The following is a 27821-nucleotide window of genomic DNA, read 5'->3' as shown; positions in this document are numbered from 1 at the left end:
CCGGTAAGGGGAAACCCGTCAGAAATGCCCCAGGGTCGAGCCACTGCAGCCCTTTCACAGGTGCCTGCTGACGTCACGCTGCTGAGCTCCAGCAATCCAAAGGTTGCCCTTGGTCTGATGTCACAGCCAGAAGCAAGAGGTGAGCAGGGGCTACTGGGCCACGGGGATTGCTAGGTGACGCCCCCCACATCCACACCTGTTGGGCTGGGGAGGACAAGGAAAGAAGACCTTGCCTACTGCTGACCTGGAGCCTGGCCTCCTTGCCAGAGATTGCAACCACGTCCACAGCAAAATGGCAAAGGGTGAGCCAGGTGGCAGTGGCTGGAGCTGCAGTCGAAAGCCCATGCACAGAGGCATGGCAATGGGCTGAAGCCAGAGTAACCAGCCTGGGAGGGTAAGAATGTAAAGCAGCATATTGAGCTTTGTCAGATCCGCTTCCTGTGAGGTTGGGGGCAAAGATGGTCCTTCAGGAAACATGAAGAGGACTTTGAGTCATTGAGGCCTGGGCTGGAAGCACATATAAGAAAGAGCTGGGGGCTATAATAGGAGGTAGGGAACCTCAGGCCCAGGGGCCAGATGTGGTCCTCCAGACCACACCCACTGTCCCCTTCACTGACCCTACTTCTCCCCCCTGAATGCTTTTGCCTGGCTGGGATGTATCCTTGAATTCTACTAATGCTTCTTTCTTGCATGGATGGAGCACAGAGAGGGGTGTGTAAGTCTGTGTAGAAACTGGCCTACTGCACAAAGTGTAAAATCCACATTTGCCTCTGACTCTGCCCACCACTAGCACATGGTGCTCAGCAAGTTGCCCTGAAGGGAGTGTGGCCCTCGGGCTGAAAAAGACAGCCAACCGTGGACTATAGAGAAAGATGGACCTATTGGGGGCCTTTTAGTGCAGAGGCTGCCTGGGCCTGCATGGTTCAATTCATGCTCTCCATTCCTTTGGTCAGAAGCGATGTGGCAGTGTGTAGATAAATTCCTTAGGTCATTGGCTAAAGACCGGAGAGACGACCTGCTGAAAACGAAAGGGGACTTCTAGCTCAAACAGACAGTTCATGGGTTCTCTGGAGTCTCACTCAAACATCTGCTTACTCAGCAGGATCCTGGCCCCCTCCACCAAAGAAGACGCCTGGTGTCACCAAAAGGGCACAACTGGAGTCCATCAGCCATCTGCTATGAGATGCACAGACCCTTCCCCCAAATATGTCTGGCTCTGAGACAGGATTATGGCCCCATTGTTTGTTTCCATTATTATTTATCATTTCCTTTATAAAAGGCTTTTATGTTCTGTTTTCCTCCTTCCCCCAACATTTCAATGGCACCTTTTAATTTTTTTCTTCCAGCGCAAGTCGGCCAACATCACACAATAAGGAGGCTGGAACGTAAGTTCAGAGAGCTTTTAATAGTCTGTTCTACAATCTTCTGACCCAAGAACACAGGAATTGGATTTACAGCTTGCCTTGAACAATCATCCATATAGGAAAGGACAGGATGGGGTGGGGGAGAGGTTTTTCTTCTGTCGCTGAACCATGGGAATTAGCAGGACACAAAAATCAAAAAATAGAAGAGAAAAATCCTGTTTGGTTGATAATCAAGAATGTTACCACCCCTTTAATTTCTCTTGGGAAAACAAAACATCAAATTTACAGGAGGAGGTGGGGGTTTCTAGTCCAACTGGATACTCTCAGGTCTAACTCTCAACATATGGATACTAGCAGTCTGCCGCCGCCTATTTTAGGTCAGGTTTGAGGAACCTGCAGCATTCCAGATGTTACACACCCAACTCCAACAACATCTGGAGGGTCACACGTCCCCCATTCCTGATCTAAGGAGCAGCATTCCCTAGTGCATGCAGAGAGGGGAAGAATGTCTCTATTTAGAAGAGGCATTCCATGTGAGAGACAATGCCTCTTCTTAGATCAAAGTGGGACTCCTAACTCCTATCAGACTCCTATCAGACTCCCAACTCCTATCAGCCTCAGCCAGCAGGGCAATGGTTGGGATGGAGAGCTACAGGTTCCCCACCCTCTTGTAAGAAGCAGGGCTGTTTGCAGCAACACTTAAATCTAGATCAGGAAGGTGCCTTATCTCTAGCCTTATCTCTAGCCCTGAGATTGGTGACCTGAGTAGGTGGAGCCAAAAGACCCTGCTCCACTGATTAGCCAAAGGCAGGAGGAAGCACTCACAGTTCTGCTATATATACCAGGCCCAGGGGATCCTGAAAGTTTATGATACCCAAGTAAGTGGTGAGGAAACTGGCCCTCCAGATATTGTTTGACTCCAACTCCCATCAGCCCCACACCAGCAGCCTGACCAATCTGGAGGGCCGCAAGTTCCCCGCTCTTATTATAAGGAATCCATTGAGGGCTTTGTAGGCTGTGGGGAACTTGTGTTTCCTGGCCCCGTTGAGCATCTGCAACCTCCTGGGTGGAGGGGGTGGGGTAGCTTAAAGCAAAGGTTAGTGCAGGATTGATGTAAAACATGTAATTAAAATTTTGAAATAAGGAACAGTTAAGGATGGTAATTATATATATATAATGCATGGGATATATATATATATATATATATATATATATATATATATCCCTTTTGTGGAGATATATATGCAGGGTGTGGGTGGGTGTAAAATGCAGGGGATACGCGCACACACACACACACACACACACATATGGATATATATATATATATATATATGGATCCACAAAAGGGGATAGATAGATAGATAGATAGATAGACAGACAGACAGATAGATAGATAGATAGATATAGATATAAAGATAGATATTTTCCCCCTGCATCTTCTTGGATATATATATGGATCCACAAAAGGGGGGAGGGAAGTCCAATGGGATATGTGTACTGTTTTGTTTTTCTTTTTAATTGTTGTTTGAAAATTTGAAAATAATTTTTAAAATAATTTTTAAAAAGTAAAGGAAAACAACGTAAAACAAAGCCAAGCCAAGCACTTGCCTAATCATTTTCAAGAAGACACTTCAAACCATTTGTAGTGGGAAGCCTAGGGTGGTGGGTCGGGGATTGACGATGTAGCTTTCGATGTACTCAAATACTGTCTGAGGGTCTTGGTCGCCATTGATGAAAATGGCATCTTCTAATACAGTCTCCAAGCCTTCGGCGATCCTCAAGTAAGCGTCCACTTTGAGTTTCACAGCCTCTTCCAAGTCCCTCGGATGTATCAGGAGGCGTTCACTGGCTTCCTTGGAGGCTGCCGGTTGGTACAGTGTGTGGTACCTGGAAATGGGGCAGAACAGTAAAAAGCTCAGAGACGAAGCTCTACCCTACCTTTTTAAGAGTGTCCTGGTGACAGCAGGAATGGGGAACCTGTGGCCTTCCAGCCCCTGTAGCCACAACAACCAATGGTCCAGGGATGAAGGGAGTTGAAGTACAACAACATCTGGAAGGCCACGGAGTCCATCACACCTGTTTTAATAAACAGCATTCCCTACTGCATGTAATACATGGAAGGATGCTTCTCTTTAGAAGAGCAGTCTCTCATTTGAGAGAGGGGAGCGCCTCTTCTTCGATCAGCAACTGTGTAGCCCTCCATATATTGTGGGACTCCCACCAGCTCCAGCCAGCATGGCCAACGGTCAGGGGATGCTGGGAGGTGGAGTCCAGCAACATCTGGAGAGCCACAGGTCCCCCAATGCTGACATAACAATATATAGCCATAATTCAGAAAAAATACTCTTTAAAAACACAGGAAAATTGTTGGCAAAAGTGCTCACAATTAAACCAACCAAAGCTGGGGAGGCTTGGCCTACAGTTTTCTGGCCCCTGAACAAATATTTTTTTGTTTTTAAATGGCAAGTCTTGGATTCAAATTTACAGTCTAACCCCAAAGGTAAATTCCCTTTCTCTTGCTTGTCTGGATGGAGGACAGAGCAGTGTGTGTGAGCGTGTGATGAAACTAGCTTACTGTGTAAATGCGAAAACTGACACTGGTTGATCTGCCCACATTTGCCTCTGGCTCCTCCCATCACTGGCATGCAGCCCTTGCAAGGTTGTCTAGAAGGGAAGGCAGATATTCAGCTTAAGAAGGGTGACCCACCCCTGGAGTAAATGCAAATGCAAACAGGGTTACTGTCATTCCAAAGGAAATTCATCTCGCCCTAGGCTGTGACTAGGTGCATATGCCTGTTCAGTCTGCTGTCCAGGTGAGGCTGTCTGTTGAGAAGGGTAACTCAGGGCTGTCTTTGAATTGCATTTGGACCAGACATCCCTTCAAAAAGTGAACTTTATTCTGCAAAACAAAAACAAAAAACACACCACCCCCCTAGATTTGTATAAATTTTCCAAAGCAGGGAAACTATCCCCAGCACACTTGCATTGGTGCTACTAACCTTTCTCCAGTAACCGGGTCAAGCATACGGTAACACAGGCGCTCCAGAATGGACTCAGGTGTGATGTGCAGGAAAAACACCCTATGAAGAGAGAGGAGAGGGGGAAATGTTCAGTTAATGCCATTGGCAGTAGCACACTGACTGTTTTTTGAGAACAGCTGGATTCTTCCTATACGGTAGGCCCGCAACTTATTCCAGGGATCAAGCCTAATGCCAAAATCACGTATAGTCAAAACACATTGGGTTCTGTGGCAGGTGGGACTGCCAAAGTCATTTCCACCTGTTTCTGCCCCCTTTTTGATTTTTAATAGGGTTTTGTTTGTTTTTTGCCATGCACACAAATGAAATGCACCCAAGTTGCAGGCTTGCTGTATCCTAAAGAATAATGATCTTTGATTAACAATACAAGAAGCTGCCTCAGTCCAAGGCCAGGGTCTGTTCCCATCACCTGCCTGCACTTGGTCCTCTAACCTGCAGAAGCCTTTTGGATGCTGCGGTCCCTCTCAATCAGCCTCCAGGTTAAGAGAGAGGATTTCTCTTCCATCAAAGGGACCCTGGTGGTCCTATCTGGCTGGAATGTTCCCAGTAGCACCAAAGTGCTGTGTCTAGGTGCCGTTTTAATTTTCCACATTGCCCTCATTGGAGCATACATTAAAATGGTGGCCTTAAAGGCAAACTGGAGTGTCACAGCTTTGAAAAAAGGTGACTTCCATGTTAAGGATCATTAGGAAAGGAACTGAACCTAAGAGTTAAACTGTGGAACTTGCTCCCACAGGAGGCAGTTATGGCCACCAACTTGGATGGCTTTAAAAGAGGATCAGACAGATTCATTGAGGAAAGGGCTATCGATGTCTACTAGCCACAATGGCTGTGATGTCTCTGAATGCCAGCTGCTGGAGATCACAAGTGCTTTCTGGCTTCCCATTTGGGCATCTGTTCAGCCCCGGTGAGAACAGGACGATGGACTAGATGGGATCATTGGCCTGATGCAAAAGGGCTGTTCTTATGTTGGGCTAGTATCCTTCTTCAGGCATTACCAGTATGCCCTCATGGAGCCCAGGAAGCTCAGTCCATTTGAACCCGGGGTTTCAAAGAAAGGAAAGGCAGGAGACCTCTCCATAGAGGATGTGCCAGAGTTCCTTCCTGTGCTGGCTTCTTCCCTAGATTCTGTTTCTGAGCATGCCTTAAGTCTAATCTACGCAGAGGGATGAGCTGGAAGAAATCTGGCCTGTATCACTGCCAGTTGAGGGAGTTACACATTTTTAAATGCACCCCAATATTAAAAACTCCCTGCCACACATAAATATTGTTTATTTATTTAAAATGAGCACAATGAAGGCCATGATTGAACCTTTATCCTTGATCTGCTAGTTTTCTCTTTGCATGGTGTGTGTTTTTGTAAGGGAAAGAACTGAGAGGAGCATTTGAATCTGGAACTCCTCCACCCGCAGTTCCACCACTCATTCATCATGTATATCATTTTGACCCTTGGGAGAAAAGCACCAAGACTTACACTCCTGGGCTATCCCAACTGACTACAGGAGTGTGCTCCTATTTTCAGATGCTCCCCTGAGCCCAAAGCCCCCTGTGTGTAGCAGGCCAGCACTTGAGGGAGATGACTATGTTAACCCTCTCTCACTTCTTTACTATACGGAGGGGAATTTTTTATGCTCATTCATAACTACAGCCTCCACTTTCCAACCCTGAAGTATGAAGTGCATCCCAGGATTTCTCATGCCTCAAGCTTCATAATGCAGGAAATATCTTTACCGAAAGGATATTGGAAGAGGTAACTTGGAAGAGGGGGAAATCTCCTGTTTATTATTTAGCTTTCTGTCTTTCTCCTGTTCCCTAATCCACTCCAAATTCTTTGTAGAAATGAACTTTTATTTTATTCTGGGCGGTGGGGAATAGGATATTTTGCCGGCTTTCCTCAGAATGCAATTTCTCCCTGCGGCTGGCTTCAAGGCTATACTGCTTAGTTTTTATATTTCATTTCAATTCATTGAGGGGGGGGCATGCACGTGCCTCTCAGACCGGTTAGTGTAAGCTTTAGACATTCACCAAAGGGAACATTTTATCCTTACTGGGGAGAATCAGATCAGATGAAAGCCGGAGGGTTCTATCACCGTGGCATGCACGTAGCAAGATTATTTGGCTCCTTTGTAGAACTTAAAGTTATGAAAATCATCTCGCTGGCTCTTCAAATGTTTACAGATAATGACTTCCACTTGCATTGAGTTAAAAAAAAAAAACCACACAAAAAACACACACACCTCAGCCCAGCATTAAAAATAAAAAAAGCAGAAGATCTCAATGATTCCAAAGACAGGAGGAGAATATAACAGTTTTCAACAGTCTTTTATCCTTTACACTCCAAACATTTTGTTTCTGCTTTGTTTCTGTTGCCCAACAACCGTCTAGAATTGTGATTGTCACAACGGGTAACTAGTGATAAAGTGTATTGAGATGAATATTCTAGCAGAAGGCAGGGAAAGGCGCACGGGGGGGGGGGACGACAATGTCTGCTTATACAGTCCTGATAATTGATACGGCTCCCCCTATTATTTTCCAAAATAAACAAAACAAAACAAAAAAAGAAGGAAAGGATTATAACCTGCCATATCAAGGAGCCTTGTCGCTACTCATAGTCACTAAGTTGAGAAAAAGAGAAATGTAGCAGGAAACTGAGAAGGAAAAGCCAACGACCCACCCCTCGTAAGAAGCTGCCAGGAAGATGAACAGTGGAAGAGCCTTGTCGGAAATACACATTTTGTGTGTGGAGAAAGCGTGTCTTATTATTCAGTCTGGTGTCAGCAATAAAGACAAGCAGAGGGAAGGAGAATGTTGTAGGGAGTCAGGTGGGTAATTCCTGACTCAGACGTGTTCATTGCCTAAATCAGCCATGGGGGAACGTTTGGCCTTCCGGGTTTTGCTGAACAACAGCTTCCATCAGCCCAGGAAGCATGGCCAATGGCCTGAGATCATGGGCGCTGTAGTCTAGTAACACCTGGAGGGTCAATGGGACAAGCAAGGGACAAGCCATCGTCAAGCCCCTACTACAGGCTTCCTCAACCTCGGCCCTACAGATGTGTTGAGACTACCCATCATCCCTGACCACTGGTCCTGCTAGCTAGGGATCATGGGAGCTGTAGGCCAAAAATATCTGGAGGGCCAAGGTTGAGGAAGCCTGCCCTACTATACCTGGCATCACTCAGCAGTTGAAGAAGAAGGCCATTCAAATGTGTCTGTGGGAGAGGGGTTATTGGTTTGTTCACTTTTGTTTTCATTTTATTATATGTTTCGGGTTTTCATTTTGGGTTTTTATGTTGTGAACTACCCTGTGATCTTTGGATGAAGGGCAGTATACAAATTTAATAAACAACAAACAAACAAACAAACAACCACGTTCTGGAGAGGATTACAAGGCATCTTTCTATGCTGCCAGAACTGCACAGCCCAACCTATTTATTGGTCTCCAGGTTTGGTTTCCTGAGCAGAAGATTTGGAGCTGGAGAACAGAGGACAGCTCCAGCCCCACCATTAGGAAGAGCAGCAGGTGCTTGCAGCAGGGGCAGGGCATACGGATGTAAGCAGGCAGCAATTTCCTTCCAATCCTCCATTCTTCACAATCAGCACTGTTTCCATTCTGCTGGGGTTCAGCTTCCACTAAACCTACATTATTACTCCCACTGTCTGCTAAAAATTAATTACAAAGAGTTGTATCCAACTAAGTTTTGCTCTACCACTGAACTACAGCCCTTCCCCAATTGTTTTAGCTTTTATAGATTACATAAGTATTTTTACTGTTTAAAATTTTTGAACCAGCCCCAGTGGGCATGGTTAATAAGTGCCCTATAAATGCCCTCCCTCCAAAAAATGTATAGGGTTCTTTCTATGTGTGTAGAGCAGGTATCTGCATAGATATCTGGAGTGGATGTAATCAAACTGGGATGCTTAATGTTGGGCCCTGGGTTGGACAATGGAAATCTGTTGGATGTGGACCAGATGGAACGGGAACATTCTTGTGGGTACAAGTTGGGACTCCTGGGTGCTAAACTATGGAACTCACTTCCACAGGAAGTGAGTTGGTGGCGGCCACCAACTTGGATGGCTGTTGAAGAGGATTGGACAAATTCATGGAGGAGGATAATGGCTACGAGTCATTCTGGCTAAACTGCCTCCAGTTGGAGGCAGTAATGCTTCTGAATACTAGGAGGGTCCTGGGAGAACAGGATGTTGGACTAGATGGGCAAGGATGTTGGACTAGATCCAGCAAGGCTCTTCTCATGTTTTTAGTGGTGGTTGTTGCCCATTGGGCCTTGTAGGGCAGAAGGCAGTGACCCTGCCAGTAGACAGAGACAGAGCCAATGACAGGTGAAGCTGGAAGCAGTCAGAGGTGGCGCCAACTCATTCTAGTTCTGTCCCCATCCTCCTCCCTGATGAGTTCTACATGGGCAGCACTGAAACTATGGAGGAAGAAGCTGGCTGGCAGAGCCAACCCCTAAAGAGGAAAAACAGGCAGGTGGGGTAGAGGGGCACAGGCAGGCTGTGGTTGGTGGGGCAGTGCCCCTATATGCCCTAATGGACCAGCCTCCTCTGGTTAAAAGCTACTTTTAAACTTCCACTTTTATTGTGAGACAGCAACTTTCAAAAATAGAAGGCCATTCATCTTGTTCTCAATTTGCTAAAATAGCCTATACATCTTCCCCTTGGTAAGCAGGGACCAGCTGCCTGCTTTCCATTCTGCATGCTCTGCACTCAGCGGGGGGTGGGGGCATGGGGGGCACTGGCTGATCCTTGCTTAAAATGGGAGCATAACTGATAATGCCACAACTTCCCCCAGCTGTGCCTAAACCTGAGAGAGAGAGAGAGAGAGAGAGAGAGAGAGAGAGAGAGAGAGAGACAGAGAGAGAGACAGAGAGAGAGATTACTGCTGTTAACTATTCGGTTGCCAAATGTTCCAAGTCTGCCTTGCCATGGCCCCAGAACAGTATACCGTATATCCACAGAGAGGAAAGAGGCTGTGAAATCCAGTCTTCCTTCTTAGCCGTGTAAGGCTGTCATCTAGGGCAGGTGCAGGGAATCTTTGGTGTTCCAGATGTTGCTAGACTACAATTCCCATCAGCCTTAGCCAGCATGGCCTGGGATGATGACAACAGTTCAGGAATATCTGGAGGGCCAAGGGCTCCCTCCCCCTTGATCTACGGTGACACTGCAGAGTGAATAGCTTAAGAGGTTCCCACAGACACACTTCCTGCTCTGCCTTGCCCCTTCTGCTTCTAATTAGGAAGGAAGGATTTGATGCAGTTCACGTTCAAATCCACACTTTGTGATACAATACATAAACTGTAACACAGCCCTCCTTCAAAATTCACACTTCTCCAAATTTTGCAATGCAGTCCTCTCTAGCCAAGTGATGTGTACAAAAATGCAAGGAGAATCTGCTTCAGCTTCTAAACTAACCACAGTTCTCAGTGGGAACTTGGTAACTGTGGTTACAGCCAAACCACAGTTTAGTGTTACAAGGCTCTCCTCTTTGCTGAGTCTGATGACTGGCAAACTGAAGAAGGGGAAAAGAGCCTATTCAGGACATCACAGTCTGCCCAACTGATTCACAGCTTTTTGTACTTCAAAGCGGAAAAACTGACATGGCCTTCATGTAGGAGAAGTCTCTCTCTCATCTTACCAAATCCTGAACATACACAACTTTGTTCTGATAGCATTATATAGGGCATCAATCAGCTTCAGGGCAAACATGTCCAGTCTAATCCTCCTCCCCACCCCACCCCACCCCGTTCTGGTCACCAAATCTGCTAGGAATCAGGAATATCTGGTTGTAGCCAATGAGCAAACCCACTGAAATTACCAGATCTAAGTTAACCATACCCACTAATTTGATAAGTCTGCTCTGCGTAAAGCACTGAATACAACCCATCATCCACTGAGGGGGTGTTATATAAGCATATGGGGGGAGGGGAAGCACAGGCAATGCAAACATTTTAAAGGCTTTTCAAGATGTCCATAAAGTTTCTTTAGAGAATTTGCTCATAATGCCCCACTTTTAAAAAAAGAAAGAGGCTAGGAACTGGTGGTATCAGCAATGGCTCCTGAAATGACATCACATCCCTTCATGCAAACACCCAAACACACACACACACACACACACACACACACACACCACCTCTCTCATTTTTATTCTCTGCCTCCTCCTCCCTCTCGTTTGTTATTCCATCATTGTCAGATTCCCCCCAGAGTTTACTCCAATGGCACTTCACAGATCAGGAATAAAGATGGCAGCAGCAGGGAGCTCCTTCGGTGGACAACTGAGCTGGCCCCATTTCCCCTAATTGTGAGCTTAATCGCAGCTCGTCTCAGCAAGGAGGGAGCTTCTGTGGCTTGGAAGGGAGCAGAGAAGACAGAGCCTTTTGCTGTTGGAGCCACAGGCATAATCTGGATCCCATACAATGCCGGGGAAGAACTTTTGTGATGCTGCAAATGATCCTGAACACATACTGGGAAGGGATGTACCTCATCTCAATATCTCCAGGTAGGGCTGGGAGACTCCTTGCCTAAAACCCTGGAGAGCTGCTTCTAGTAAGTGTAGACAGCACTGAGCTAGAAGGACCAAAACTCTGGCTCACTATGGCAGCTTCTTATGTTCCCCTTGGGCTGCCCAGCAGACTTTCTACCCTGCAGTTGGGGCTGCTACTGAATTGTCAGCTAGCTTGCTTGCTTCCCTACCTGCCTGGCTCTCGGTCGGCAGCCCCAACTGCCTTCCAAGCCTTCCATGCTGTCTGAAGAGGCCTGAGTGCTTAAGTTTGGTCAAGGACAAATATGATGACACCACACAAGGGCCAGTAGACCACCTCTCATCACTACAGCCATAAGGTGAGGGAAAAGCAGGTCAAGACACCTGAACAGCATCAGAACGCAGACGTTTGTTTTGGCTATATCACCTGTGCCAATTTTCCACATTAACATCAAAATAAGATGATAATTGGCACAGCTGAAATGCAAGCTGAGAAGTCCCAGGTTCAGGTGTCACCTCGGCCACAACCTCATCCACTAGCCTTTGTAAGCCACTGCTTTGGCCGATCACTTTCCTGGGCCATCAGCCACGCTTAGTGAGAGGTGATGCGAGTTGTAATTCAGCAGCATTCAGAGAGCAACAGGGGGGGGGGGCTGCTTTAAATACCTGCAAAAATGCTATTTAAATTGCCAAGTATTAGTATAAAGAAATAGCGTGTTTTAACACTGTCTGTGTCCACAAAGCAAAGTTAATCCCTTTGGCCAAACGATAGTGGCAGAAACTTTTCCAGGGGCAAGATCTATGCCCTTGAATAGTCTTAATTTTTTGAAGAAGAAAAGGAGACACATTGCAAATGCAAAAGAGGGAGAAGGGGGGGGAGGAGGAAAAGAGCCGATGATGTGTCACTTTACACACGTGTCAAGAGTAACCAATTTCCTAATAGGGAATAAATTTCCCCCATTTAAATACTGTCAAACAGAACCTCTCCAGCCTAATAGGGTTCGCTTCAGGGGAAAACGCAAAATAAATCGGATTAAATATTTATATTTCATAGTATTAATTAAGAGGCAGGAGGGAGGGAAAGAGTGGGGAGGAAAGCAGTCCATCAAGAGAACCCCAATATGTTCAGCGCGTCCCCAGGAAGCCAGAGAAAAGGAAATTTCACAATCAAGTGTGTAAGTGTTCCAAAAAAGGGTGCTGAATATTTTATGAATATTTGTCATAAGACAGAAATAATAACCACTGTGCAGAGCTATTAGAATTAATATTTATGCTGCCCACCATGAAATATTCATGGGGACAGAGAAACGGGGGGGGGGGGGAGAGACGGGCGCCCGTTAAGACAAGAAATAATTTACATTGGGTTCGGTTTACCCGCCGGCTTGATGTTTAAAGACGGGTTGACAAGGCTCCGTATGAATCCGTCAGTCACTTCCAGCCAGTGGGTGGGGTGAAGAAGGGAGGGATGGCAGAAGCAAAAGTGGGGAGTGGTGCCAGGGGGGGAAAGGGTCCAGGCTGCTGACAGCTCACAGATTGAGTTTCTGACAGCCCTTTAAAAAAAAAGGGGGAAAAAGACCCTAAACGGCCCCCCCTTCTTCCATTGCCGGAGGCGGTCGGTATTTTGCCACACCGTACATCCGGCGCTCTCCCCTTCCATCTGCTGAAATTAACGAATTAATGAGTGCGATCCATTTTACAGTGGGGCCCCAGGAATGTTTACTGGTGATTAAATTATAATGCAGGAGGAGCTGTATAATTCATGAACCAATTAAAGGAAGTGTTAGTTGATTTGATGGGAAGCGCAAATACAAAAAGCATTTAACTAATAGGGAACCGCGGGCCGCCCACCCGCCTCAGCTCTCTCGGATTACGCGGCTAATTGCTCTGCTTTATAGGGCTGTCACAGATAGCCATGCATATTTCATTGTTCTCAAAGACTTCAATTGTTTGCATGCGTGTCTCTACTGTAAGATGCAGAAGCCCGGCCAAATTTCGGTGTAGTTAAGGCACTCCCCCGCTTCAAAGGCCAAAGTGGAGGATGTGGGGATGCACCAGGTAGAGAGGAGCGGGTGCCCGATGCTTGGGAGGGGGGGAGAGAGAAACTTAAGGCCACCGAATTGAATGTCACTCAGCAATTACGTGATTAAAAAAGTGTGGCGTACACACACAGCCATCTTTTCCGTTGTGGCCTTTCCTAGATGCTTGTTTGCAAGGCTCTCTCTCCAAATTTATTACTGTGTTTGCCAAATGCTCCTATTTCCTCCACCCTTTTTTTAAAAAACAAAACAAAACAGAGATTGGGGTGGTGTGGGGCACAGGGAAAGGTATGAAAAACTGGGGATTCTGTGGCTTACACTGATGGCCACCAACTTAGATGGGTTTGAAAGAGGATTAGCCAAATACATGGAGGAGGAGAGGGCTATCAGGGGCTATTAGTCACGATGGCTGTGCTCTGCCACTGCAGTTGGGGGCAGCATTTCTTCTGAATACCTGTTGTTGCAAACAACAGAAGGGGATACTGTTCTTGTGCTTGAATCCTGCTTGTGGGTTTCCCACAGGTATCTGGTTGACCACTGTGCGAACAGGATACTGGACTAGATGGTCCACTGGCCTGAACCAGCAGTCTCTTCTTAGGTTCTTTGGGCTCCTGGCCAAAATGACCACCAGATTGGGTGGTGAGAACTAGCTGCCCATTGAGGCAGAGGCCTAATGCCCCACTTGTACAATAATAATTGTACTGGCCTTGAAACCTGGAAAGCATTGGAAACTGGGTAAATAAATATTAAATAGATTATCCTCTGGCATCTTAGATTGGGAGAAACAATACAATGTGATAATAATTTCATATTTTAAATTAACAGCATTCTTTGGGGGTTTAAGACTGAGCCTAGGAAGAGGGTAAGGCTATTGATGGCTACTGCTCATTCTAGCTATACACTGCCTCCGGTCCTGCTTGGCTGCTATGAGAACAGGCTACTGGAGTAGGTGGCCTGATCCAGAAGGCCCTTCTTATCTTTTCATGTCTGATGTCTTGGGCCAATGCTTGAGCTAATAGCTCTGCAAAGTGGACATGAGGTGGACTGGCAAAGGAATTGCTATATTGGCTGGTTTAGGAGGCATGTTTCTCACTTGCCCCTCTTTGTACTGACAGGGCACTTGGCAAAACGAGTCTGCCATCTTGGCTCAAGCTGACCAGCCACAGTCCCTAGAAGCTTAAGAGAAAACTGATTCTTAACAAGAATGAAAAGAATGTCGCTTTTCACACAAAATGTTGTGGTGTGAAAAACAGCCAAGAAGATTTGAGCTGAATGATAAAATGATGAGTGGAATTTTAGTACTGCTCTCCTGAGAGGCAATGACGAGATGCATCAGGAGTTTATGCTCTTGGAAGAAACCTATGCATTTCTTCTATAACTTCTGGATTTTGCTCTCCTCTAATAGAGCTGGCCCCAATGCCTGCTGGTTTGAATTTAAAGCAAAAACTACTTGATATTTCTGTGGGGTAGGAATTTCTCTGGGGGCAGGGGGAATAGGTTGTGCAAAGAGTCCTTCTTTTGATGACACTGGAAAGTACCACCATTTTCTCCTGACGTGCTATTTAGTGATACCCCAATTTCAGTGGTTGGGGGTGGTACAGTTGGAGGGTCTGACTTCCATCTGGGATGGAGGCCTAGATGTTTAGTCTCTGCTCCTTGTTCTAGCCTTCTCACTCCTCTAGAAGGTACTGTTAGCATATCCACTGAGCAATCTGGTTTGGTGCTGCTGTTGCTAAATTCCAGATCAATCCATAATAAGACCATGCTCATCCATAACTTGATCATGGATGAACAGGCTGATTTAGTCTGCATTACTGTGACTTAGATAAGTGAGCTGGGTTGTCTTGCTTTATGCAGCTGTGTCCACCTGGGTACTCAGTACAGCACTAGGCTAGGCTAGAATTGGGGGGGGGGGGGGAGAGAGAGAGAGACTTGGAGGGAGGTGTGCTATTGTCCATCAAAGCACTACCCCCCTTGACCAGAAAGCCTCTTGATCTTGGGACAGGGTTGGAGGATCTGCACTTGGATGCCAGGCCATAGAGAGAGATTTGGGATAGTGATGGTTTACTGACCATCCTGTTGCCCAGAAGCATCCCTGAGAATCCCTGGCCAAAGTGGCCTCTAGGGTATTGTTGGAGGACCCCAAGATGATAGTCCTGGGTGACTTCAATATCCATGTGGAGCTACCACTGGGTAAGCTCGGGACTTCATGCCCTCCATGACAACCAGGGGTCTCTCTCAAATGGTTCAGCACATCAGGCATGGCACACTCTTGCCCCTGTACAAAGTGGTATAGGATGTTAGTCAGCCAAAGGCCTGGTTGAAAAGGAATGTTTGCACCTGACACCTAAAGGTATATTATGAAGGCTCTATCTGATTTTCCCTGGGGAGAGCAATTTACAAATGGGAAACTGCTGCAGTAAAGGCCCGTTCTCATGTTGCCACCCTCTGGATCTCTCATGGAGGAAGCACACCAAGAAGGGCTTCAGATGATGAACACAGGGCCCAAGTTGGTTCATATGGGGATAGGTGGCTCTTGTGGTTCTGAACCATTTAAGGCTTTATAGGTCAAAACCAGCACCTTGAATTGGGGATGGAAACTAATCAACCACTGCAGTCAGACCTATAAGTTACCAGAGCATAGGCAACACTAGTTAGGCTACTCCTGTCCAGATAGGGGGAAGCTGGGCCACCAGATGACATATTGAGGATGCAATGGAGGCAGCAAAGTATGACTCTTTTACTGCCTTCATTGCCACTAGGTAGGCTTGATGATGAGCCCTCACCAGTGTTCACTTGCATTTGATCAGATCTTTCCTCCATTCACATTCGAGCCATCTCCCATTTTATTTCCTCACCCTAAGCTCTGGAGGACACCAGGATACCAGGCTCCACAAGGTGGGAGAGGGAGGTCAGGGGCAATTGTGTCAACAGTCTGATCCATTTGGATGATCCATTCAGAAGTTCCAGAGGACAGCCAGGGCTTTGACAGGAGTGCCAGTCATATCAGCCAGAAAATCTCCCAAAGCGATCTGGAAACCCATTAGATCCATCAGCCTCCAAGGACGGGCCATCCCTTCTGCAGAGAGGGAAAGGTGCTGAAAGCCTAAATGTCAACAGGAAGTGATCTGACCATGACAAGCTGAGAAAACAAGGTCCAGAGTGTGGCCTGCCACAGTGTTGGGCCACTGACATGTTGGGATAGTCCCATGCTTGTCTTGGCAGCAATGAAGTCCTGAGGCACCCCAAAGCCAGTCACCTCAGTATGGATGTTGAAGATCCCCCAGAACCAACAGTCTGGGATGCCTCAACACCACCTCTGAGACCAGCTCTGTCAGCTCAGACAGGGAGACAGCTGAGCAGCAAGGCAGGTGGTAAAGCAGCAGAATCCCTAATCTGTCCATGTTTCCCAATACCAGGAACATACACTCTAGTTCCCTGTAACTGGACAGAGATCCTGGAAAGAGAAATGGAATCTCTATAGACAACAGCAACTCCCCCTTCCCACCCTTCAAATCTGCTCTGCTGCTGTACTGAGTGCCAGGTGGTGGGCACAGCTGGCTCCACCCTGCTCACCCACCCAGGCCTCAGTGATGCAGAACAATCAGATCATGGATGAGGGAGGTCTTACTCCAAGCCCACCTGGCATTCAACAACAGCAGCCACAGAGCCAAGTGCTGGCTGATAAGATAAACCCAGTTCCCCAGATTGGAGGAGGGGGTGGAACATGGCAAAGTCACTGGCTGCCTGTGCTGTGTGCCCCTTACCCAGCCTGCTCAAACCCCCGTCCCATATTATACCTCCCCCTACCCTGAACCACAGTGACTGGGATGGAGGAGGAGCTGCTCTCCCCAGCTCCTCTCTTCCCAGGCACATCCCACAAAAAATAATAATTTAAAAATATACAAGATAGAAACAGTTAAAAACAATTTAAAACAATTTAGACAACTGGGGCAATAATAACAAAATTGAAACCAGCTAAACAATACCCTAACCCAAATGTCCTGAATGCTGACAAACTTAGTCTCCCTTTGGAACGGTGCAATATAGAACAGCACAATGAAACAGGAGGCTGGCATGATCATTCCTTGGCATCTCCTCCCATTCCACATTTGTAAGAAATCAATATTTTAGTGTGACAGAGCCTAGACTTTGGAACTCCTGCCTATTGTGTCTCTGCTGTACCTTTTTTAGCACCTGCTAAAAACATTTATGTTTAGACAAGTCTACCCAAGTCTACCCAAGTCTATACATTTCATTAAATAAAATACATATCCCTACTCCCACCCCTCTTCGTATATCAAATGAACCATCCCATCCCATCAGGGTGCAGGATACAACCTAACATGTGGCATGAATATGTCACTGGACATCAGTTAAAGCTTCATGCTATCAATTGGATTTGACTTTGTGATGACATAACTGAGAGCATGTGAGAGCCTCTGACAGCAGCAATTTAAACAGCTGCAAGCGTGCGTGCATGTGTGTGTGTATCCAAGGAGAGCCCCAAAAAAGATATATAACATTGCAAGAGAACAAATAAATAAATAAGGCAACTGTTCTAGAGAGATTGCACTCTTCGTAAATACTCGAAACTCTCTGCAAATGCTGAAAACCATGCACATGTATTATCTCTGTAGTTCTTCAAAGACCTTTCATATAAAATATCTCCTATTTGCCTGTAATATTTCCATTTCCTTCTAGACTGTGGACATACCAAGCATCTGAAGCATGTGACTTCCTCCAAAGAATCCTGGGATTTGTAGTCTGTTAAGAGTACTGGGAACTGTAGCTCTATGTGTGGGGTAAACTACAGTTCCCAGGATTCCTTGGGAGAAGTAGTGTGCTTTTAAATGTACTTTACATGTATGGCATGTATACAGCTCAAACATTTCTGAATGGCCGTGTTTTCAAATGAGCTCATTCGGCATTCAAATGACAAAACTGGACCAAGTTGTCTCCCTTTGCCCATTGAACAGGGACATTATCAAGAGACCCTCCAAGAGGTTACTAGAGGTTTATTCCCCCTTTTGAGATGAATTTTTCATCTTGAAAGGTCAAACTTCCAGCTCCTTTGATTCCAGCTAGCTGCATTTCTCTGCTCTCAGCTTCATGGTTCCCAAGACACAATCAAGATGGGGAGGAAGCAAGGCATTTTGGCAACCAAGTTAGAAAATCCAAATGGCACTTAAATAATTTACAGAATTATCAGGGGGCACCACCAGACGGCTGAAACGAACATCACTGAAATGACCAGGGCCTTCTTTCAAAAGAATTGCAGTGCTTCTGAACAGGTCTCACTCACTTCGGTGGATGCGTGTGTGTGTGTGCAGGAGATGGTACCCACTGGGTTTTCCACTGGATGGTATCAAGGGGCGTAAGGAAGCATTGGTTTCTATTCTTCCTTCTATTCGTCACCTGCAGCCCTGTTTCCATTCTGATGCAGAAAGCCACATCAACTGTCTGTCTGCTGTGGTGAGATTACATAATTTATGCAATTAATTGTGTAAACTTCACTGCTATTACTTTATCTCACCCTATTCATTTAAATGCAAAAGAAACACAATGAAAATGGGGTGTGTAATTAAGATTGATATCCCACCTTTCCCCCAAGGAACTCAAGGTGGAGTACACAGTTCTTCCCCTCCTCCTTTTTTCCTCAAAACAACCCTGTGAAATTAGCCTGTAACTGGCCCAAGATCACCTTGTGCACCTCCTGTGTTGAGCTGGGGATTTGAACACTGGTCTCCCAGGTTCTAGTCCAATGCTCTAACCACTGAACCACACTGGCTCTCATTGTAGCCAGCAGCCATTGATAGTGAATTTGTCTGATCCCCTTTTGAAGCCACCTAAATTGGTGGCCATCGACACCTCTTGCAGGTGCAAATTTTGTCATTTACTTGTGTGAAGAAGTGCTTATGGTGGAAGAGAGAAGGAGAAGGAGAAGGAGAAGGAGGGCGCAAGAGGGGGAGAAATACTGATTTTCCCACTGGTCCATTAGCCTACTTTACTGTCCTGGTTTGGCAGCATCTGTTCTATTGCATCTCTCTAGGCCGCTGTCTCTCGCTGGACCCTCCCACGCAGTCAACCTCACTGGCTGCTTGCCAAGGATGGACTGTGAGGAGTGTTATTTCCACCCAAACACATCCAATATGTCTCATTTCTGAACTGAAACCCTTTTGTCTTTTCATCGCCATCTTTCAGGACGCTCCTCTAGTGCCAAAGGGTTGCACTTCTAGTAACAGTTGCTTGTGTATCGTGCAGGCTTGGACACCCAGGAGAAAAAGAGGCTCGTCATCCTGGTGCAGTCTCTTGGCTAAAGTACAAGATGTGAAGCTAGGAGGCTTTGATGGAACTTGGGGTTTGCCAACTGTCCTTGGTTTGGGGAAGAAAGCCAGAAAAACTGTCCAAGAAGAAGCTTCTTTGGTGCCAGGCACGTGTCTTGAAATCTTTATATGGCTGAGTGAAGACTGAAACCTGTTTGCTGGGTCAGCACTTGGGGGTGGGGCAGATCTCCATCCCAATTTGGGCAGGGATCTGGGTCATCATCATCAGCCCCTCATAGTGAAAGGAGCCTTAGAATGGGAGTGAGGAACTTCTTTCAGTCCTAGGGCTGCATTCTGTTGTGGGGGACCTTTTGCAGGTTACGTGCCAGTGGTGGGTAAAAGTGAGTAGAGCAATTCATATGAATTTTACCTTTTTACAGAAAGCTACATTCCAAGCATGAAAACATCCAAGCTTCTCCTTCTTCATCTTTCATCCAGGAAAGTGAGAGGTATTGCTCACATGCTGTGTGGCCTGGGGAGAGTCGTGGGGACTCCTAGAGGGCTGTATTTAGTTCCCAGGCCTGAGGTTCCTTATGCCAAGAATATTTCAGCCCCTCTCTACCCCCCACCAGGACTGCATGCCCAGAAGCCTTTAATACAGTGCTGGGGGAGGAATGTCTGAGAATTGAGTCAGAAACAGAAATGGGAGTGAAAATTCCTACAATTTGCACATTCATACAAGGTCAGGAACTGAAATCAGGCAAGTGAGTACGAGTGGTATTGGCTATTTTTTTTAGTCTGCAAATGATAGGTAGACAATCATGCTGCTTACTGTATTGTTTTTGATGTTTCCTTTCCATTGAAATACATGGAAGTTCATTATGTAACTTGTTAAGTTACAACCACAGCATGTATTGGGGACAAATAACATCAGTTAAAGTGGAGTGCAGCAGAACAAAAACAGCACTGGTTGGTGCAAAGTCAAGATAGGATGGTAAATGCTGTCTCCTTACATCGCTATGTACATATGCACGATGGCCAGTTCACGCTCCTCATCTTTGTACATGCCTAATTACATCTCTAGATAAAAAGGCCCTCAGTGGAGATGAACCATACATTTAAAGTACACCCTCTCTACTCAAGAATACCAGGAAGTGTAGTTTACCTCTCATGGAGCTACAATTCCCAACACTTAGCAAACTACAGTTCCCAGAAGTAGGGGGTACTTTAAGTGTAAAGTGTGTTTGCAGCTTTTATTTTGCAAAACATCATCAACAATGCCTAATTCAAGTCTGGCCAGATTTTAATTTTCATGGGTCATTGAACTGCCCAGATCAAAAATCAAGAGCAAAAGTTATCTGAAAGCTAACATCCCTCCATTTTGATGCATCCAAACACAGGCAGCACAGCGGCGTTAGGAAAAAGCTCTGCAACTCATTGCCTTGGTTGTATATATATTAAAAAACAACCTTTTTCTCAATCCTCCTATCACTACAGCAACATATATATAACCCATCAAGATTAGTACCCTGAGACTCCCACTCATCTGATTTCCTCTGATCTGCTTATTACTCAACAACTAAATGTTTCACAAAGCCATTTCCCAGAGAAATATTTATGGCTCCCCAATGTTTATTGAACCCTCCATCATGATCAAGGTTTTATGAGCACTCTGTACACAACTCTGAATTAAAAAACATAATTCTTGCTCCATCAAACCTCAGCTTGATGTGGCATTTCTCTCCCTTTATACAAGCCAGCTTCAGAACCCCTTACAGGAGAATTTGTTCGTAGACAAGGAATATTTCTCAGCCAGAGATGGTGGCTGTGAGGCGCTCTGGTTGCATAAACACAATGTGATACAGGGGGAGCTAAGCCTGGAATTGATTTTCTTGGAGGATAAGGCTATTGATGGCTACTGTGCTCTGCCTCCACAGCTGGAGGCAGAAATGCTTCTGAGAACCAGCTACCCAAAACTCCAGGAGGGGGAAAAGCTCTTCTGCTCAGGTCCTGCTTGAGGCTTTCCCACAGGCGTCTGGTTGGACACTGTGAGAATAGGATACTGTTTGACAGTCTATTGGTCTGATCCAGAAGGGCTCTTCTTATCTTATGTTTTTTCTGCTTCTGGTACAGAGGTTAATGCAGCCTTCATCAACATGTCCAGATGTTTTGGACTAGAACTCTCACCAGCCCCTGCTAAATGGTTGGCTACGGCCCAACTATTATTATTATAGCCTTATAACTGGAATATAAAAGTTGGGTTCTGGTAGTTGGTCACCCCTCCTCCTCCCTGCTAAGTCCTCCAAGGGGCAACACTGAGACTAAGGAGAAGGAGGAAGCTGCTGGGCAGTGCCACCCCCTGGGCTGGTTGTAAGAAGGCAAGCAAGTGGGGTCCAACTGAGTGCAGACTGAGGTTAGTGGGACAGTGCCCCCCACACTCCAATGTTAAGCCTCCACTGCTGGAGCTGGACTGCAAAATAATGTTGTTGTTGGTGTGTGTGTACTGTAGTGTGTGTGTATCTTCCTATATACATAAAAGTGTAAGGCTGTTGTCATTATGCGGTTTGCATAGCCATGAACAACAGGCAGGCAGGTGAGGAAACAGCATGGGTGGCAGGTGGTCCAAGCAAGCTGTTTAACCAAAGAATGAAGAAGATTCAGAGAGAGGCCTGGCAAACCCCTCTTTTAAGTGTTCCCCCATTAAACTGTCTGAAGTGCCTCCCCCACCCTTTGAAAGGGGTTGGGACAAATTGTGAAGGAGTAGGGGAAGTGTAAAGGGAGGGGGTTTGGTCAGGTGTAAAGGGAGTAGGGGTTGGGAAGAGGTGGAGGGAGTGGGGAAAAGGTCGGAAGGTAAGTGGGGTTGGAAGTGGAGTGAACAGAGGTGGCAGCCCCATGGGCAGGGAAGAGAAGTGGGGGAGAGGGAGAGAATGTGTGGGTAAAACGTTGCCCTTTTCTGTCTCATTCTTATGGATTTCAGAGATCCCTGTATCCAAGTCCTATTGCTCTTGCAACATCTGTGATGACTATATTGCTTGTGGCACAGTGTCTTGCTCTCCCCCCTCCCCCCTCTCTATCTGACCCCCACTATAGATCTCAACGGTTGTTTTACCTTGTCAATGTTTTGTCTATATTTGCTTTAACCCAGATGCCCCCGCTTTGCTGGCAGCTGTGGGACTTGGTCCCCTCTCTCCTATCAACAATAATTAGGCCTTGTAAGACTAATGGAAGAAATCGTGTCTAATTACCTTGCTGAAGACCCAATTATACTATTAACATTCACAGGCTAGAAGCTAATGATGAGGAGAGCCTTTCATTTGCATAGCATTAAGTTAATTGAGCTGGAAGCTATAGGGCAAAGAGTAGTGGGGGGGCAGGGAGTGATGCTGGCAAGGTAGAATTACAGAATGGATAAGGATGTCCAGACCGGGACAATTAATCTGACAGTTTTATTAATTAACGGCTATCTGACTACCTAGAAGGAATAGCATTTGGCAGCCTTTGTGTGTGTGGGCGGGGGGGGACAGCTCACCTCCTTCTTCCTACCCAATGTTAAGAGCCTGCCCTACTGCTGATTATGTATTATGGTGCAATTTGTGGGTAGTAACAGGGCTGTCTCTTTGAAAAAGGCTAGTCTGCAAACTTTGAAGCATACAGGGAACAGCCATGGAGGTAGAAGCTCCCAGGTTCACTCCTCAGCATCTCCTATTCAGAATCATGAGAACTGAAGTCTTATTTTATTTTCAGATTAAAGATTAAAGACTCAAAGATATAGCACATGTTCTGAATGCAGAAGGTCTCAGCTTCAATCCCCAGCTGACCTGCTGTCAGCAAGTGTATTGAGTTTGACAGCGCAAGGGCCTAACTCTGCATAAAACAGCTTCCTATGTTCCTAATTTTACAACACTTGCATACAGCCAGAGAAAGGATTCCCAGTTCACAACTCGAGTAGCTGCCTTATCCAGGCAAAGTCCCATCTGTTCTAAAAGAACTTCCCCGAGTTAAGGTTCCCACTTAGCCAACAGAATCTGGCTTTCTGCTTTTATTCCCAAAGTTCCTGGGAGCTGGTCAGGTTCAAAGGTAATTTACATTTTTGAGGTAGCTGCTTCAAAAGTTAATTGCCCCACAGCTCTCAAAAGGCAGATAGCAAACCTAGTAACAGACTTCCTTAAACTAAGTTTTAACCCTTCAAGAAGCAAGAACGACCTTTCCACATTTACTCAGAATAATAATATTCATCAGTTCCCCTCCCCGCCCTCCAGCACAAGCACAAACAGTGGAAATAAATAGTCAAATGTCAACAGCTTAGAAATAACAGGACAGCTTCATTTGCCTCTCATATATTTCTTTTTCCTCTCTCATTTACAATGTGCCGCTGTCCTACGACGTGCGAAAAAGACCCTGACCTTCCCAGTCTGAGTCTTAAACCCCCAAAGGATGCTGTTAATTTAAAATATGAAATTATTATCACATTATATTGTTGCTCTCAATCTAAGGTGCCAGGGAATGATATATTTAATATTTATTTACCCAATTTCCAACGCTTTCCAGGTTTCAATTTCCACATCCTGCAAGGCCGGTACAAGTGTTGTACAAGTGGGGCATTAGGCCTCTGCCTCAATGGGCAGCTGGCCCTCACCACCCAATCTGGCTGATCATTTTGGCTGGCAGCCCAGAGGACATAAGAAGAGACTGCTAGATCAGGTCATTGGTCCTTCTAGTTTCACATCCTGTTCTCACAGCAGCCAACCAGATGCCTGTGGGAAACCCACAAGCAGGATTGGAGCACAAGAGCACTCTCCCCTCCTGTGGATTCCAACAACAGGTACTCAGAAGCAATGCTGCCTCAAACTGCAGCAGCAGAGCAGAGCCATCATGGCTAATAGCCCTTGATAGCCCTCCTCTTCTCCTCCTCTTCCTCCTCCATGAACTTGTCTAATCCTATTTTAAAGCAATCTAGGTTGTTGGCCATCACTGCCTCCTGTAGGAGGGAGTTCCGCAGTTTGCACTGCATGAATAAGTCCCGCCTTTTATCTGCCCTGAACATTCAACTTCACTGGATATCCACAAGTTCTAGTGTTACGAGGGAAAGAAAAACTGTTATCCACCTACTTTCTCCAGGCCATGCTGGTTATAAAATTCTATTGTGTCACTTCTTACGTTTTATCTAAACTAAAAACTCCTAAACTCTGCAACTTTCACAGGGGGTCACTTGATCCTCTCGATCATTTTCATTGTCCTTTTCTGAACCACAATATTGGATAATGCTCTGACCTTCAGAAGCAGCTTTCTTGGGGCTCAAGGGGTGTAATGGGAAGCCCCCTGCCCCCCCATAAACACTCAGTGCCTGTCCAGGAGGAACACTACAAATAGTCCTTTGGATCTTAGCCTTTCACATTATCGCTAAAGATGAAAACAGAGTTGTAAATTGCAAGGCAACCACAGGGTCCACGTCCCAGTCACTGAATTGTCCTGGGCTTGCTTGATGATTACTGTAGCAGTGGCAGCAGGAACACCTGTTGGAGCAAGGAGAAGACTCTTCTACCTCCTGCCAGAACCTCCCTATGCTGCTACTGACTTGGTGGGCAGAAAACATCAGCTCTCAGGCATGATGAGCAAAAAGATACAACAACTGAGAATAATCCTGGCAGCCAGTTTTGGAGAGCGTCTAGTCCCCCACTGTCACTCCAGCAAGACCAGCAGAAGATCTGGGGAGATGATTTGATCCACTGTGCCCTCCCGCCCCCAAGAAAACCACCATTTCCCCTGAGAGTTTGAAAAACTGGGCATCTTTTGACTTCTGGGGAGAAGGAACGGCAGATGACTGTCTCTCTGTTAGCTCTCTGCCGACAGAAGATAATTATGTGGTGGTTGATGACAGTCAGACAGATGGTCTGACTATTATAAACCACTCTAGAGATAAGAGTGATCCAGGTAGATAGAACCTCAAACGCTTTGATCAAGGTCATTTTTTGGAGTCTGCACCTGGGAGCTTGGATGGGGGCTAGAACGAGCTGGCAAGCTGAGGAGTCGACATCATGCCCAAATGCCACGTAACAACCCTTTGTGGGTATGAAGACCCACATCCTCTCTTACTTAAATAAAAGAAAAATTGTAAAGTGGAGAGATTTCTTTGATACTGGTGAAAAATTACAATCAGGAAACATTTATTCTTTCGTTTCTTTCTTTTTCAGTAGTAGACAAGAGAGGGAGCCCTTTCTGTGGCTATTCTCATATTGTGGGATTCTCTCCCAAAAGAGGTCAGTCAGACTGGCTCCCTCTTTGCTTTCCTTCTGCTGGCAGGCAAAGACCTACCTGTTGAGACCAGCCTTTGGAAACTAAGGTGCAGGTGATGCTGATCACTGGATTTGAATGGCTGGCTCTAAATGTATTCACATGTATTTTAACTATTGTTATTAACTACGGTAGTTTCTTTTTATTACTTTGTATTTTATAAGGTTGTTTTTTAAATATTGGATGCAGCCTTGAATCCCATCTGGAGAGAAAGGCAGGATAATAAATAATAATAATAATAATAGTGGAAGATTATGGAATGCCTTCCCTAATGTGTCCATTATTAGTAACTTTTCAGGAAGAATGTGAAAACATTCCCATTTAGCTAGGGATTGAGTGGCTGAAGAATACTGATCCTGGAAACCGTGAGGTCATAGGATGGAAGAATATTTTTAACTGAAATTGCTTTTACAATGTTTTTTTAAAAAACCTCTAACTGCTTTTAGATGCATTTGATTGCAACTGTTTTTAGAATGTTTAAATCTGTTTTATAATTTATTTCATTTTCATCTTTAAAAATTGTATCTCTATTAACTGCCCTACAATCCTTGAGGAGGAAGGTCAGATTACAAACTCAGTAAATTATAAAATTAATGATTTCTCATCTTCTTTTCTTCATTGATCTTTGTGTGGTGCCATTTTGCAAAGCAAGCGTACAGCATGGGATAAGAGCCCAGTGTTTTAAATTTATTCAAGTGTTGATTAATCCAGCCATCAAAAATAATCTCTCTCTCTTTCTCTTTCTCTTTCACATACACACGAGCACTTTTGACTCTGGACTCCAAAAACTTCCCTCATTAACTTGTTGGGATCTTAATTAAGTCACGTACCTTCATCTCTCCACTTTTTTTTTATTATTTCGATTGGCCACGGAAAGCAGCAGGTAAATGTTAAGAGGAGGAAAGAACAGAAGATTTGAAGTTAGGTGATCTTTAACCAAAATCTTTCTTCCAACTGAAACGGGAGCATCCGCAGAATACATATTCAGCTATAAGTATTCCTGCCCACGTCTGGCAAACTCACGGATAATGGCACCATGTGAAGGTCACTGGGGTTCTATTAGCTCAATTAATAGAGGAGTAAGATAGGGCTAATACCTAGCTCTTCAAACGGCTAAAGAATAGAGCTGGTAGTAATAGAGTTATTAACCTCTCTCAGCCATTGAATTTTGCTGCTGGTTCAAACTCCATCTCCTAGTTCAGGCCTCCATTAATAGGCTGTTTATTATCCCTAATCCAACCTGAAAATCAGATGCTGGAAGATGAAGGCCTAAATAATGACCAAAAGAAAAAATGCAGGGAGAATCATCTGAATTCCCACTCTTCCCTCGCCACTTAAAAATTGTTCTTAAAATTTAAAACATTCATCCTATATCTGGTTTTGAGAAAGTGGAACATATTACCAACAAAGCAGAGAAAGGAGATATGTTGGGGGTTAGGGGAGTGATCCAATTAGAGAGACCCACCAGAGCCTTTTAATATTGGCTCAATCTGTGAAATATTAAGAGAGAAGTATAGACAAATTACATTTTATTGGAATTGGGCCTGGAGCCTTTTGCCAGCCCATTTGGGCACTTGCTGAGTGCCCCCAAGAGCTTGGAAGGGTCCCTCACTGGCTGTACTGCCATTCTCCACTGGCCCCTCTGAAGCTTTTTAGTGGCAGTGCCGCTTTTCTATATGAGCCAAACTCATTTCCTATCCAAGCATAGGTGCCATCGGCCCCCTCAATATTTGTAGCAGGGGACGAAGCCCCTGCAATGTTGAGGGGATAGATGAGGCCTCCTTCCAATGATGTGCGCCTCATCCTGACAATGCATGTGCCACGTGGCATGCCCTGTCGCCATCACCCCTTACCTACGAATGTGGCTCAGACTGCCTCGAACTGATGCCACCACCTGCCCACCCAGCCACCCAGCACCTTCCCTCTGCTGGCGCTCTGCCACCATCACAGCAACTAGACCAAGGTCTCCACTGCCACTTCGAAGCATCCACTGAAGCCAGATCCGGCTGCAGATGTACTTCCAAAAACCAGGTCACACTTCCAGAAGTATGTCTGCAGCTGCACATATTACTTGGCCAGAGTACTGCACTTTGGAACTTTTGAGAAGTGTGAATCCTGAAGGATAGCTCTGTATCGGTTCAAGTTTCATTTTGGGAAGTGAGAATTTGGTAAGACCGCCTTTAAATGCAAACTGAATCATATTCCTCCTCCAGTCCCATTCAGTGGAATAGTACTTCCTTATAGGGATGCTCCATTTTGTTGTTATGCTTGATAGACTGATCCTCTAGGTGTCTATATAATCGTTGTTATAAGCCCTTGGGACACGTGGCCAT

At 45.6% G+C, this 27821-nt stretch overlaps 1 protein-coding gene across 6 annotated transcripts in view; it reads right to left on the bottom strand.

Moving 5' to 3' along the window:
• Positions 1 to 1386: 1386 nt before the first annotated feature.
• The window catches only part of AK8 (adenylate kinase 8), a 96742-nt gene continuing 70307 nt past the window's right edge, over positions 1387 to 27821 (bottom strand). For 4 of the 6 annotated variants that reach the window (XM_080990638.1, XM_080990640.1, XM_080990639.1 and 1 more), the window contains 2 exons: positions 4364 to 4444; positions 1387 to 3251 (listed from right to left, as the gene is read on the bottom strand). In XM_080990638.1, coding sequence (XP_080846764.1) covers positions 2996 to 3251; positions 4364 to 4444 — 337 coding nt within the window. In that variant the 3' untranslated portion in view covers positions 1387 to 2995. The remainder of the gene's footprint in view (positions 3252 to 4363; positions 4445 to 27821) is intronic. The other 2 variants (XR_013981650.1, XM_080990637.1) reach the window with 2 other exon arrangements.

The sequence above is a fragment of the Podarcis pityusensis genome (assembly GCF_964106645.2).
Source record: "Podarcis pityusensis genome assembly, chromosome: Z".
In the NCBI taxonomy this organism is placed as follows: domain Eukaryota; kingdom Metazoa; phylum Chordata; class Lepidosauria; order Squamata; family Lacertidae; genus Podarcis; species Podarcis pityusensis.
This window is presented reverse-complemented; position numbering and strand designations above follow the sequence as displayed.